The sequence below is a fragment of the Hyla sarda genome, chromosome 11 (assembly GCF_029499605.1).
Source record: "Hyla sarda isolate aHylSar1 chromosome 11, aHylSar1.hap1, whole genome shotgun sequence".
In the NCBI taxonomy this organism is placed as follows: domain Eukaryota; kingdom Metazoa; phylum Chordata; class Amphibia; order Anura; family Hylidae; genus Hyla; species Hyla sarda.
This window is the reverse complement of record NC_079199.1, coordinates 25782692-25798416: the sequence shown is the minus strand read 5'-3', so window position 1 is coordinate 25798416 and position 15725 is coordinate 25782692. Positions and strand designations below refer to the sequence as shown.

The 15725-nt window shown below is 44.2% G+C and overlaps 1 protein-coding gene across 6 annotated transcripts in view; it reads right to left on the bottom strand.

Annotated features, from left to right (window-relative positions):
- PRKD1 (protein kinase D1) overlaps positions 1 to 15725 on the bottom strand; it is a 170244-nt gene that overhangs the window by 13420 nt on the left and 141099 nt on the right. For all 6 annotated transcript variants that reach the window (XM_056547347.1, XM_056547343.1, XM_056547344.1 and 3 more), the window contains 8 exons: positions 14088 to 14211; positions 12911 to 12988; positions 11275 to 11551; positions 8445 to 8497; positions 7858 to 7930; positions 7653 to 7759; positions 1341 to 1502; positions 205 to 303 (listed from right to left, as the gene is read on the bottom strand). In XM_056547347.1, coding sequence (XP_056403322.1) covers positions 205 to 303; positions 1341 to 1502; positions 7653 to 7759; positions 7858 to 7930; positions 8445 to 8497; positions 11275 to 11551; positions 12911 to 12988; positions 14088 to 14211 — 973 coding nt within the window. The remainder of the gene's footprint in view (positions 1 to 204; positions 304 to 1340; positions 1503 to 7652; positions 7760 to 7857; positions 7931 to 8444; positions 8498 to 11274; positions 11552 to 12910; positions 12989 to 14087; positions 14212 to 15725) is intronic.

Sequence of the window (15725 nt, the reverse complement as noted above, 5' to 3'; positions counted from 1 at the left end):
ATAGAGCCGAGAACAGAGTAAACATTACTCCGAGATTGATCCATTTCATAAACCTCTGAAAACCACTTGTGTTCTACATGGACAAAAGTGAGAACCGCCGGCTAAGTGGACAGGTATTTTCCTCCATTCTAGTAACCAAAACAAGCTCCTTTCATCATATGTCCGTGTCTTCGTCCTTTAATCTAACAGCATCGTGTACATTACCTGAGGAAAGGGATCCGCAGACGCCAGGAGCACGTTTTCCGGTTTTAAGTCACAGTGGACGATGTTTTTGAAGTGAAGGTGCCGCAGCGCTACTAGGATCTGAAAGGCAAAAAAACTGATTAAATGGGCACTGTCAGGTCCAAAAACTTTCTATAGGTTGTTACTGATGAAAATTGAAGATTGTAATATGGTTGCTTATAACATTTTGAATATTTAAAGGGGAACTCCGTTGGAAAAAATCTTATCCCCTTTCCAAAGGATAAGGGAATAAGATGTGAGATCGCGGGGAGATCCCCGCGATCTCTGGGCCTGCAGAGGCAGCGTCTGGAACATGGAAGCTTGCAGCTTCCGCGTTCGTGACGTCACACCACGCCCCCTCCATTCATGTCTATGGGAGAGGGTGTGGCGGCTAGAACATAGCTGTCACACCTCCTCCCATAGACGTGAATGGAGTGGGTGTGGCGGCTTGCATCGCCAGTCATTGGGCACAGAGCTGAGTTCGCTCTGTGCACTGATTGGCAGGGGTGCCGGCCCGCAGATCGTGGTGATCCCGCAATCTAACATTTTATCCCCTATCCTTTGGATAAGAGAAGATGTCTCTAATGGAGTACCCCCTTAATACTGAAAACTGCTCCTGAAAATCCCATTACTAGGGGTCCCCATACCTACTACTAACCAGTCCTGCAGCAGCATCAGGCTTGTCCATGAGTCATGGACAAGAGATGACTCATGGACAAGGATTCCATGAGCAGACACACCAATCACCTCCCACCATCAGAAAGAGGTACATGCCCCCTCCCACAACACACCAATCACATCCCACCACCACAAGGAGGGACACACCCCCTCCCATAACACCCCAATGACCTCCCACCATCACAAGGGAGGGACACGCCCCCTACCACCACACACATCAATCCCCTCCCACCACCACAAGGAGGGGTACGCCACCTTCCCCTTAGAGAATTTCTAACACTGTTTTTTTTATAATAATAAATATAGGTGAAAGAGGGATAAAAATTTGATGCACGTGGTCTGGATTAGTAGTGAGTAACATTTTATTTTTTCGTGGGATCTGACAGGTACACTTCTGTAATATCGTCCTGTAATACATGGCCCGTTGTAACATTGCTCACCTGGGTAACAAGGAATTTGGTGATGCGCTCGGGTAATCTTCCCTTTTCACTGGACAAGATCATCTCCAGCATATCCCCGTGCAGCTTTTCCATCACCACAAACACTCTTTCCGGAGTCTCGAACATACACTCCAGGTTTACCACACCTCGGTGATGCAGGTTCTACAGATTAGATACATAAAAGCAATTACAATCTATTATTGGATAGTCACATCGTACTAAGTACTGTATGTAAAAAAAAAAACAACAACACATGCTTCCTTTAGTAAGGTTTGTCTCTTTATTGTGCAAAACAGATATACAGTAACGCAGGACACATTTCGGCTTTGACGCACTTTTCTACTTCATCTGAAATTTTTCTTTTAATCAACTTGTGCAAGAAAGTTAAACAGATTTGTAAATTACTACTATTTAAAAATCTTAATCCTTCCAGTACTTCTCAGCTGCTGTATGCTCCAGAGGAAGTTCTTTTCTTCCTGAATTTCTTTTCTGTCTGAAAACAGTGCTCTCTGCTGACACCTCTGGCCATGTCAGGAACTGTCCAGAGCAGGATTGGTTTGCTATGGGGATTTGCTTGTACTCTGGACAGTTCCTGACATGGACAGAAGAAAGTATCCGTAGCTTTATTGTGGCATCTGAATAAAATGTGTACACAGGAGCGTAGTCGCCTACGCGTTTCGGGCTCTGGCGCCCTTAATCATGCCATGATTAAGGGCGCTAGAGCCCGAAACGTGTAGGTGACTACGCTCCTGTGTACACATTTTATTCAGATGCCACAATTAAGCTACAGATTTTACCTGCTTTTCCGGTGCTGGATACTTCTTTCTACTTCTATTAATTTTGGAAGGGTACGCCACCCCCCAGTCTAAGCACGGGAGCAGGAACGAGGATTGGAGCGGAATTGTAAAGCACTAGTGCTGACATGGAAAGAAGTGCAAGCAGAGAGCACTGTGGTCAGTCAGGAAAGAAATTCAAAAAGAAAATAACTTCCTCTGTAGTATACAGCTGCTGATAAGTACAGGAAGGATTAAGATTTTTAAATAGAAGTAATTTATAAATCTAAATATTAAAATATATTAACCATACCTCGGTGAGGATCGACTTTCTTTCTAATTTACAAATCTGTTTAGCCTCCTGGCACCAGTTGATTTAAAAAAATAAATAAATAACTTGCTTTCCACCAGAGTACCCCTTTAAGCCGTCCTGCGTTACAGTGTACCAGCTTTAGGAGCGTGCACCACAACTGGGTTACCGATGGGCCAATCTCTATTGTTATATAGACATCTTACTATTGGACCACAGTCTTTGCACTTCATACACCAGTGTTTCCCAACCAGGGTGCCTCCAGCTGTTGCAAAACTACAACTCCCAGCATGCCCGGACAGCCTTCGGCTGTCCGGGCATGCTGGAAGTTGTAGTTTTGCAACAGCTGGAGGCACCTTGGTTGGGAAACACTGCCTTGTACTTTTATTAAAAAAATGAACATGTTACCAGACACATCAGAAATCCCTGTGTAAACATAATTTCTTGGGAATTTAAAGACAGACAATAACTTATTATTTACAGGGTTAGTTCTGCCCTTATGTAACTACCGTACAATGCAGAAGGTAGAGACAGACAAGGTACCATGGAGGAACCTGTACACTTTATGTACAATAGACAGAACAATGTGAAATATTCCAGGAATACAAAATTACAAAATTTAGAGGATTATGAATTAATAGAGAAGGATTCATCTTTGAAATCCTTGCCAAATAGGTACAGACATAAGGATCTACATAAAGTATCTCCGCTTCAAGAGAAGCTGTCACATGTATGGAAACCGTGTAATACTTCTTTTAACCTGTGGTGGAGCTGCAGGAAAATTAAACAGTTTCCACCAGGTTATTCCATAGATCACATCTGGTCAGCAGTAAATACGGATTGCCATGGGACCCTTCATTACAAAGTGGACAAGCCCTTTAAACAAGCAATCCATCTTTGGATTTCAACTCTCTGTATCCTTTTTTGGTTAGGAAATGTAAGAAGAAAAATGTTTTAATAATAATTATAAATATATATATATATATATATATATATATATATATATATATAGATGTATGTGTGTATGTATCTATGCGGGCATCTATATTTATACCTCTGTAAAGGTGTTTTTTTTTTTGCACTATGAATAAAAGAAGATTTGCACAATACACACAGTGGAGTTTTTTTTTACATTTTTTTTATATTACGACATTTGTATGGACAATATCTGTTACAGTGGTCCCTCAACTTACAATGTTAATCGGTTTCAGGACGACCATTGTATGGTGAACCCATTGTATGTTGAGACCAGAACTCTATGGAAACCTGGTAATTGGTTCTGAAGTCACCAAAATGTCATCCAAAAATAGGAAAAAGTGAGGATCAAACAAAAATAAGCAGAAAACTAATATAGATAAAGCAAATCCTTATATATAAAAGTAAGAAAGATCTGCTGGGAGCAGTAATCACTGTCTATGTAGAGGACAGGAGCTTCTTCAGGGTCCTGTACAGTACACAGTGTCCTAAAAAAGTAACATGGAGCCGCCCTCACCTGGTGCCCAAAGGAGCAGCGAACCCTGGGACAGGTAAAGTGTACAGAACATGTAATTCCTCCCTGTACTGTAGGGGGCGCTACCAGACACCAGTCAGTGCATACTCTTCAGTAATACAGGGGTTTTACCAGTGAATGCCCATTCTGATTGGTCGTTTTTTCTGGCCATTGACACGTTTCACAGATCTGGACTGTCTGTAGCATTGTATGTTGAGTCTGGTTACAATGGTCCAGAAAAGAGCATTGTATGTTGAAACTATATGTTGAGGCCATTGTAAGTCGAGGGATCGGCTACAAGTGTGTTTTAAGGTTGATACTGAACGGACCCTGTTGCAGGCTGGATGTCAGCTTACCTTCTAAGCACATGAAGTTGTGAGCAGCCGTACACTGTGACAACGCTCGGCACGATGGGAGGTAGTAACCCTAAAATAACTAAAGTTGTGACGTAATAAAAACTGGACAACACTGCAGGTGCAAACATCCATTAAGAATGAATGACAGTGTATTGTGCCACCATTGGCGCTATCACATGTCACACGGCAGGTGTGGAGGCTCCTTGAGAAGCCGTTCATTATCCATGGATAAATTGCCATTGTTCGGTTTCTCAGATGTCCGGTTTAAATGGAAAATATGGTGCGGCTCATCGGTACTCTTTGTTCTATTACACAAGGCTTCATGCATAGAAATAAAGGGTTAAACACAGGCCTTATAATACACTAACTAGAAAGGACTCTGTAGAAAACAGATCTCTAATGTTTCGCAAGAAACCACTTTAACCCCTTCTTGACATAAGATGTACATGTAAGGCATTGGCTGCCTGGTACTTAAAGCAGGATGCCGCACGTGTACCTATGGCACTTGCACTGCAGTCATTTCAAACAGATGTTTGGCGGCACAGAACTCATACTGATCTTATACGCTTGTGTTTGGATTGGACTCTACAGCGCAGTTTGCTGCGTTTAAAGGACCAAGTCTAAATACCTATATGTTCCCAAAATGATCCCAACCAACATAGTCACTAGGGGGGACATATATCATTGGCTTTACACCACTTCAATGTTCTAAATGTCTCTGCAATTGCATCTTTCAAAGTTGTCTACTGTTTGTTGCACAATACACCACTTTGTGCAGTGGAGCTGTATTTATTATTTGCACAAATAAAATTTAGAAGGTTTTTTTTTGCGCAACGCCTACACCACCTAATAGGACACGTACAAAAGTGTCAGATGTTAGAGCACAAAGCTTACACCAATCTCTGGAGCCCACTGGTTTCTATAATTACCTTTTTGGTAAATTTTGATCAACTGTGCAAATAATACACCAAGCAAATAGGGGTAAAATCTCTACTACCTCACATCCAACATTGATAAATGTCCCCCTAGCTGTCTATGAGGGCCATAACTGTCCATCCATGGATATGTATCTCTGCAACTTAAAGGGGTACTCCGCTGCTAGACATCTTGTCCTCTATCAAAAGGATAGGATATGAGATGTCTGCTGCACTATTACATGCAATCTGTAGATTGCATACACTGATAAATGTTATGCCATAGCATAGCATTGATCAATGTGATCTGCTCTCCATTACTACTGCCTGCCATGGCTGGCTGCAGTAAAGGAGCGATGACTGGACAGCACGGAGCACAGTAAGGGACCTCCGGCCGTCCTCAAAGCTGATCGGGACACAGCGATTTTGCCGTGGTGATCCCGATCAGCATCCCTGAGCTAAACGGCAGCTAACTTCAGGACTTTTAAATGCTGCAATCAACTTTGATTCCGGCACCTGAATGGTTAATGCCAGACATCACCACGATCGCTGATGTTCGCCATTAGCCACAGGTCCCGGCTCCGATGCGCGCTTAGCTGCTGGGCGCGCTACATAGTTCGGCACCTCCGTGATTAGGTATCGGGGATATCTGCACGAGTACAAGTACCTACCCACCAGAGAATTATCTATCAATCAAGGCTGGTGGGACGGGAATAAGCCACCGAGACAGTCCTGATGACTTGTGGCTCAGGCAGCAAGAAAGAGATGACCCTTTAAATAGGCCAAAAGAAAATAAAAAGTCCTTGGGAACCACAAAGTTGGACGCATCGTTTATCAAATTTTACATCCAAAAGACTGAACACTATTTCACTGCACAGAAAGAAATGTGCATCTTTAGGAATTAAAAACAAAACAAAAGCAGAAGTGTAAACCCATCGGTGTCTTGTTTTCTTGAGTGCACAATGCTTCTGCTCACATACAGTACTGTGGTCGACGGTTTTGAGGTTTGCGTTCGAGGAAGTGGCTACACTAACAAGTTGCAGAAACAAGGATGGATCAGCTACTCGTTCTGCACCGTACACGTCCATAGCGGCCAATGCTCCGGGATAGCAATGATTTTAGGGGTAGCGATTGAAGTATCCTCACACTTCTGTGCACCAGGGAGGGAGAGTGAATTGGGGCAGGTACGACGAGCTAATAGATTTCTATGGAACATTGTGTGTTTGAGGGGGTTGTACACATTTAAAAAAAGACGTTTTTAACCCCAGAAATAATGATCTTTTTGTCTAAAGTCTATGCCTGGAATTGCAGTCAAATGTGAAAGGGACTAAACAGCAACAAAAGCCACAACCCATAGCAAGACGGGATCTCTGTAAATAAATTTAAAAAAAAGGACACTTTTTCACTACTCCAGCGTTTCCCAACCAGGGTGCTTCTGACTGTTGCAAAACTACAACTCCCAGTATGCCTTAGTTTGACAACTACTTTAGCTCAGAAATTAACTTTTTTTAAACTGGACTTCAATACATCGATACCAACCTATACTTTCACGTGAATTCTCCATAATGTCTTTGAAAAGTATTTTAATTCTACCATGAGCTACAGGCAGCTCATGGTGTTGCTTTCCAGCTGTAGTGAAACTACAAACCCTGTGGTCTATCAGGGCATAATGGGCCTTGTAGTTAGCAGCTAAAAGGCCTATAAGTTGGAGAATATCGGTGAAAGTCATATAAATTATTACCGTATTAGACTCACTTTTTCTTCCCCAAAACTGGGGGGGGGGGGGGGGGGGGGGAGTCGGTGCGTCTTATACGGCGAATAAACCCCTATCGCGGCGGTCCCTGCGACCATCAACGGCCGGGACCCGCAGCTAATACAGGACATCACCGATCGCGGTGATGCCCTGTATTAACCCTTCAGACGCGGCAATCAAAGCCGACTGAATAGCCGGGTTAGTGCTTACAGGACACCGAGAGGGACCTTACCTTCCTCCTCGGTGTCTTCTCCGTTCAGGGATCCCCTGTATGGCCGGCGCTCTCCTTCCTCGTCATCACGTCCTCGCTTACGTGCGTCGGCGTGAGTAACGACGTGATGGCGGCGATGGAGAGCGAGGATACCCGGCCGGAAGCAGAGACGTTCCAGAGCGACGGGGACACGGCGACAGCGATGGAGCGGCATCCAGGGCAGCGGTGACGGGTCCGGAGCGGCGGGGACACGTGAGTATTACCTCCTATGCAGTGGTCTTCAATCTGCGGACCTCCAGATGTTGCAAAACTACAACTCCCAGCATGCCCGGACAGCCAACGGCTGTCCGGGCATGCTGGGAGTTGTAGTTTTGCAACATCTGGAGGTCCGCAGGTTGAAGACCACTATTGGGTTCAAAATCTTTTTATTTTTTTTATTTTGCACCTATAAATTGGGTGCGTCTTATACGCCGGTGCGTTCTATAGGGCGAAAAATACGGTAATACCTGTAAAATGGCAACTTCATTCCGCAACTGGCTCTCTTGTTTTGTAGGAAAACGCAGTTTATCAATTATTTTTATAGCCACATCCCGGCCTGTCTTTCGATGTTTACCTACAATAAAAAAGGACACACACAAATCAGAACATTCTAGTTAATATAGAATATCATGGTGTACAATATAATGAATAACCAATCTGCACAAATCATACCTCCATAGACAATCCCAAACTGGCCTGACCCAAGAACCTCATCTGGGAAAATCTGATACACTGAACTGATGTCCTGTAAAGAGAGAAGAAAAAAAAAATAAGAAAAAACTTCAAAATGTTGTCAATTCTTCTAATCTACTAATATTACTAGTATACTGCAGCAAAAATAAGCATATCAAACTCTGTTCCAATCCAATAGTTTTAGATTTGTGTTTAAAATGGAAAATAATCTTAAAATCCACAATATATTACAGCAGAAGTAAGTGGATAAGGCTTTGGCTTATTTACATACTGCCGAAAAAGTTTGCAAAAATCTGACCTAAAGTGCGGATGTTACGCTCCCGGCATGTCAATTTATGTTGTGGATATGCTTTGGATTTTATTGCTGATTTGTCCTAAATGGTGAAGTAAACATCTGCAATGTATCTACATTGTTGCAGAAATGCTGCGGACCCACAGCAAAATACACCTAATAAAAAGGTGTGAAAACCAAATCATCAGTGTCCTAATTGTGAAAAATACCAGAGATGATGGAATATATGTGCAGACATTTGTCACTAAAAATTTAATAACTAATTCATACATACCACGTTCTCCTGCACCTCACAGTTAGACACAGAAATGCTCATAGATACATCTCCTGAAATGAAAAAAAAAATAAAAATAAACGCATTGGATGTCTATTAACACAGAGCTCAATCAAGATTTTTCGGGTATCTTTAAGGGGGTACTCTGCTGCTAGACATCTTATCCTCTATTCAAAACATAGGGGATAAGGTGTCTGATCGCGGGGGTCTCGCTGCTGGGGGCCCCCGCAATCTCCCGCAGCTCTCGGTGTTCTAAACAAACGGCAGGTTCCTGCGACAATGGTTGTGACGTCACAGCCAAACCCTCTTGTGACATCATGTTACGCACCCCCCCTCCTCCATTTATATTTATGGGAGAGGGGTTGGCTGGCTGGAGGGGGCGTGGTGTGATGTCAAGAAGGGCATAGCCATGACGTCACGGCCTTCGGCTCCAAGCGTTCTGAACAAAGTTTTCCGAACGCTGGAGCACTGGTGTACCCCTTTAAACACTAAAACTGGTATTCTCAGGTTATAAAGTGATGGTGTATTGCTAGAATGTGCCATCACTTTATGATTGTGTGTGTTATTTTTTCTTCGTACTAAGAATAAGCTTTACTTGCTTAAACAGGAAAGATTGGTCCACTATGGATATCGTTTTTTTAGGGCCGATACCGATAATCGGTGGAGGTTAGGGCCGATAGCCGATAACTTATTCCGATATTCCGGTATAAGTTATCGGCTATTTATCCCCCCCGCAACACTGCTGCAGATCATTGATTTAAAGCAGGCGCCATAGGCCGCCGCCGCTGCCTCCCGCTACTCTCCCCCTAACTGTCAGGGTGGTCCCGGCCATCCTTCCTTCCTGTAGTGTCTGGCGGCATTCCGGGTGGAGGGTGAAGCGGTCCGGGCTGTCCTTCTCCGGGGGTCATCTTCTCCACTCCGGGCAGGCTCCGGCCTAGTAACGCAGCATAGATGCCGCTGCGCAGTGACGCCCGTGCGCAGCGACGCACCTGACGTCACAGCGTAGCGGCGTCTATGCAGCGTACTAGGCCGGAGCCTGCCCAGAGTGGAGAAGATGACCCCCGGAGAAGGACAGCCCGGACCGGTTCACCCTCCACCCGGAATGCCGCTGGACGCTACAGGAAGGATGGATGGCCCGAACCACCCCCTTTACGGGTAAGTTAAAAATGTTTTATTGACTCGGAGGGTGGGGGAGGGGCCCGACCGGTATGGCGGTATGGGCAAAAATCCATACCGATATACCGCCCAGCACTACGGTGTGGGGTGCGATGCAGTGCGTTGGGTCGGGGGGGGGGGTCGCGGGTCAGGGGGCGGTCGCGGTGCGGGCGTTGCATTATCGGCAAGGTAATTGCCGATACCGATAATGCCCAAAATCGTGATTATCGGCCATACCGATAATCGGTCGATCCCTACTATGGACCCATTTTAGTATTTGTACTGCGAGGGGTAGGGGCCCATGCACACTGCAGACTCTCCACCAAGAGGTATTCTGGGCAGAGATCCCATCTGTAGTGGGTGGCGTCGAAATGCATCAGCACTAGAACCGTGCAGACATGCGCTGTCACCATGGACAGCAATACAGTCCCTGCAGAATCCCACCGAATTAATGAACATGTAAATTTTTTCGTCAGACTTCGGAATTTTAATTCCTGCGGCGGAAATTCAACAGTATGCACAGGGCAGCAAAATCCTATTGAAGACAATCGGAGGCTGCGGCACTGGAATTTCCAAGCAGAAAAACTCTGTAGTGTGAATGGGCCCTAGTTTACAGTAGTTACAATAGTGTTAAGGGCATAGTATGCGATGTATTCACCTTTACACTAATGTCAACCTTAACTGAAAGAGAAACCAAAGCTATTGTTACTGTCTTGTAAGATGGACAACCAATGCGATCAGACTATTAATGTGAATTATACATTAGTAATATTTTATGGCAAATTTTCTTCTTTTACTCAACACAAGACCCACATCTTCCTATTCTTTGCACTTATTGCAGCAGAGGCATATAAATCGTGAGGACTATATACTTGCCCATCTTGTATTCTCAGGGCTCAAATACAATTACCGTATTTTTCGTCCTATAGGACGCACCGGCGTATAAGACGCACCCAATTTTAAAGGTGCAAAATCTAGAAAAAAAAGATTCTGCACCCAACAGTGATCTTCAACCTGCGGATCTCCAGATGTTGCAAAACTACAACTTCCAGCATGCCCGGACAGCCGTTGGCTGTCCGGGCATGCTGGGAGTTGTAGTTTTGCAACATCTGGAGGTCCGCAGGTTGAAAACCACTGCATAGGAGGTAATACTCACGTGTCCCTGCCGCTCCGGACACGTCACCGCTGCCCTGGATGTTGCTCCTTCGCTGTCGCCACGTCCCCGACGCTCCAGACGTCTTCTTCCCCGGGATCCACGCGCTCCGTCGCCGTCATCACGTCACTACGCACGCCGCTCCTATTGGATGACGGGACGGCGTGCGCGACGACGTGATGACGTCAAAAGGAGAGCGCCGCCATGCAGGGGATCCCGGCACGGAGCAGACACCGAGGAGGCAGGTAAGGTCCCTCCCGGTATCCTGTAAGCTTTGATCGCTGCGTCTGAAGGGTTAATACAGGGCATCACCGCGATCGGTGATGTCCTGTATTAGCTGCGGGTCCCGGCCGTTGATGGCCGCAGGGACCGTCCCGATAGGTGTGTATTCGCCATATAAGACGCACCATCTCCCCCCGAAAAATACGGTATATAATGAAAGAAGAGAGAACAAGGCCAGATGCTGCATAGTTGATTACATATCATACATAAAAAGGTGATATAGGAAGCACAATGACATACTGTGTTGGCTAGTGACTCCATTTGCTCCCTTAGGATTCACCGGCATCAGGGCGTGTTGTATGGCTATTTCCCACATACGAGCTACTTCCAATCCGACTCCACTGTTCATAACCACGTTGCTTCCAATCTCAGGTGTGATTGGGAGGGACACACTTTCCCCCACATAATATACAATGTTGGCAGTGGTGATCTCGAAGCAGTGAGGATTAGCACCAGGAGGAAGCTGAGACAGGGTTCTAGCAGGTTCCAGGGAGAGTATCTCAGAAAGAGGGATTTCCTGTCAATAAATATGAATGCTTAAGATTTAATAAAGTTACAGAATCAAACAATTACCTTGTTTATATAAAAGTCTAAGGCTGGGATCACACCACGTTTTTGCAATACAGTTCCCGTATAAGTTTTCAATTTGAAAACCGTACGGAACCGTATTGAAAACCGCATGCATTGACTCTCCATTGTAAACCGTATGCCAAAAGATGCATCCGGTTGTGTCCATTTTGCACCCTGTACGGTTTTGTCCGTCTTGTTCCCGCACCCAAAATTGTAGCCTACCGCGGTTTTTGGTCCGGGTGAAAAACCGTATTGAAACCGTATCCATTTTTAAATTTTTTTTTTAAATTTCTTTTACATGGGAGTCAATAAGAACCGTATGTGCGTACGGTTCCATCCGGTTTGCACCAAACGGTTTTTGACTTTGCACAGTTTTTTCTTGGAATTTCAATCAGTGAAAAGTGAAACTTTATTCATAATGGGGTGAAAAGTTAAAAACATATACTTTTTTTTCTCTTAAAAAACGGATGCAACCAGACAACTTTTCAAACCGTATACGGGTTAAAATTTGTACACACGTTTTGATACAGTTTAGGGTGGGTAGTGTACGGGTGCTGGATCCCAGCCGAATCCGGCCTGAACACCATTCATTTCAATGAGCCAACCAGAGTCAAACGCTGACTCCAGTTGTCTCATTTTTGCCCTGTATACGGTTTTCTGACCGGACCTAAAACCGTGGTATATCACTGTTTTTAGTACGGTCAGAAAACCGTATACAGGGCCAAAATGAGACAACCGGAGTCAGCGTTTGACTCTGGTTGGCTCATTGAAATGAATGGGGTTCGGGCCGGATCCGCCTGGGATACGGGAGCGGTCGGTTTTCACCCCTCCCAACCGGATCCAGTACCCGAACCCACCCTTAGTCTGGTTTTGAGGAATCCGTTTTTCATCAAAAACCTGATCCGGAAACTGTATTGCAAAAATGTGGTGTGAACCCAGCCTAATTTGGAATAAGGTCGTTTCTCTAAAGCTGCGGCCGACAGTGTGAAACCAATTACAAATAAATGAAATAAAAATTAAATGAGTTGAATGGGAGCTTGTTTTTTTTTTTTGCAGAACTAATTGTACTTTTTATTGCCCCCCTTCACTTTACCGTAAAATGTCAAGGAAAACAAATAAAATTAGCTGAGGGGTGAAATAAAGAAATAAAACAATAGTGCAATGTTTACATCAATGGGAAGGGGTGTGTTTCGTTTTACACTGTTCATTGTGAGGTAAAACTAAGATGTTACATTCATTCTGCAGGTCAGGAAAAAAAAGGGGATCAGGATAACCGCGCATTGTCACCTTACAGTTCTCTTTTTACCTTGTAGTATTTGCTTCCAGTATCGTTCTGAAATAAGGTTATACACTTGCTGTCCAGTCTCCAGTAATGTCTTTTCCTCTGCAAGTGGATAAATAAAAATTGTTTATTTTACTTAATTTATTTTTATTTAAATTGGTGCTGTCATTTGCAAAAAATGTTTTATATATTGTAGATAATAACATTATATGTATTTCTAATACACAGTGGTTAAAAAATTCTCCATACTTAAAGGGGTTATCCAGGGAAAAACTTTTTTTTATATATCAACTGGCTCCAGAAAGTTAAGCAGATTTGTAAATTACTTCTATTAAAAAATCTTAATCCTTTCAGTACTTATGAGCTTCTGAAGTTAAGGTTGTTCTTTTCTGTCTAAGTCCTCTCTGATGACACCTGTCTCCGGAACCGCCCAGTTTAGAAGCAAATCCCCATAGAAAACCTCTTCTAAACTGGGCATTTCCCGAGACAGGTGTCATCAGAGAGCACTTAGACAGAAAAGAACAACCTTAACTTCAGAAGCTCATAAGTATTGAAAGGATCAAGATTTTTTAATAGAAGTAATTTACAAATCTGTTTAACTTTCTGGAGCCAGTTGATATATATATATATATGAAAGTTTTTTTCCTGGAATACCCCTTTAATACCACTAAGGGGTCCCCCTACAGCTACTGCCTGTGTGTAACTGTAGTGCAGTGTTACCCAACCAGGGTGCCTCCAGCTGTTGCAAAACTACAACTCCCTGCATGCCCGGACAGCCAACAGCTGTCTGGGCATGCTGGGAATTGTAGTTTTGCAACAGCTGGAGGCACCCTAGTTGGGAAACATGGCAATAGTGAGACACAATACAGGAAGTGAGGCCGTATGTGCAGGCTCCTGGCTTGTCAATCAGCCTGCTGTGTGAGCTGGGAGCCTGTCACAGAGCCTCATTGCACAGAGCAGCCAGTCATCATGAGATGTAAGGACAAGCAAGTGACACCCCTCCCCCTCAGTGAACTGCAAGCAGTATGAGCAACAGAGAATAAGGCTTGGGCTTTTTTTTTGATCTTGTGATAATTACGTGTTACTGAATGAAAAAAGGATATGTATATATGAACTGAAATGTATTTATTTATTATTAACTTTCTGCAATGGTTTTAATAACCAAAACAAATACTACAAAATGTGCCACAAGTGTTCTTACCATGGTATCTTTGCTGGTATAATGCACCATCCAACCTTCTTTCATAACACTGCTGCTTTTCCGCTTTGTATGCTTGACAGACTGAACCACTCTCATCAAGGGAATGTTATTACTGGCTGAGGGGCTGAAATAAAGATAAATTACTCAACTGTACTTCAGAATTTACAATTACAACCATAAATGGATATTAGAACAGTATTTTCTGTATACCCTACAGCAAAACCATGAGACTCCTATAGCCGGGAGAGATGCACTGAAGCACTACATAAAAGAAGGTGTTTGCAGAAAATGACAAATTACTTTTGAAGAGAAAGTTTCAGGTGGTCACATATGGTTTCTATACCTTGAAATACAGAAGCATTAAAAGGTTGGCCACATGTTTCTTTTTCCTATATTTAATGGCACTTAAAGGGGTACTCCGCCCCTAGACATCTTATCCCCTATCAAAAGGATAGAGGGATAAGATGTCAGATCGCCGCGGTCCCGCTGCTGTTGACGCCCGGGATTGCCGCTGCGGCACCGCGCTATCATTACAGCATAGAGCGAGTTCGCTCTGCACGTAATGACGAGCAATACAGGGGCCGGAGCATAGTTACGTCATTGCTCCGCCCCCTCGTGACGTCACAGCCCACCCCCTCAATACGAGTCTATGGGAGGGGGTGTCGCGGTTGTCACACCCCTGCCATAGACTTGCATTAAGGGGGCGGGCCGTGATGTCACGAGGGGCGGAGCCATGACATCACGCTACTCCGTCCCCTGTATCTCCTGTCGTTACATGCAGAGTACATGCAGTAAGGACAGCGGGCTGCCGCAGCGGCAATCCCGGGGGTCCCCAGCAGTGGGACCGCAGCGACCTGACATCTTATCCCCATTTGGATAGATAAGATGTCTAGGGGCGGAGTACCCCTTTAAGGTGGAGTAAAAACAAAAAAATGCACTCAACTTCCACCTGTCCCCTGCTGCTGCCATGCGATGGTGGCGGTCCCGGAAAAAGAACAGAACGCAACAAAGACCAGCTGGAATCGATACTAGGCGAATACATTTTTTTTTTATTTATTTATTTTTTTTACCCGACCTTGAGCACCATAAACTATAGAAAAAACAATCCAGACAACTTTTAATAAGCTCTGAATACTGCTCAAAGCCAATCATGAAAAATGTGAACTCGGTTTGCAAGATACATGTTAAAGAGACTGTCCTACCATCAGGGCATTTAAATGGGCACGCTCATTAAAACTAATTTTTGCTATTGCACTCCTTATAGTTCATAGTTAATAAAAATAAAAAAAAGTCTTTCTAGTGTGCTTCATTAAAAAAAAAAAAATAGGTTTCTATGTTTTATTTGTGTTTTAAAAAAGCTGCCACTAGGTGTCTCCCTACTTGCCCAGAGAACATTTTCCCCCATCTCTTGAACAGACTTTGGACTCCTGCTGGCCTGGAGGAAGTCCAAAATAAGGATATGCAGTCTCAAGTGCTGTCTCAGCCTTATCCAATCATAGCCCATCTCACACACTGAACTACTCTGGGCTGTGTGTAGCAGAGTGAGGGAGGAAGTTCTCTCCTGTATGGCTTCAGATGATGTCACGCCTGCTGGGGAATGCCCCTTCCCAGTCTGTGAATCTGACTGAGAAGAAAATA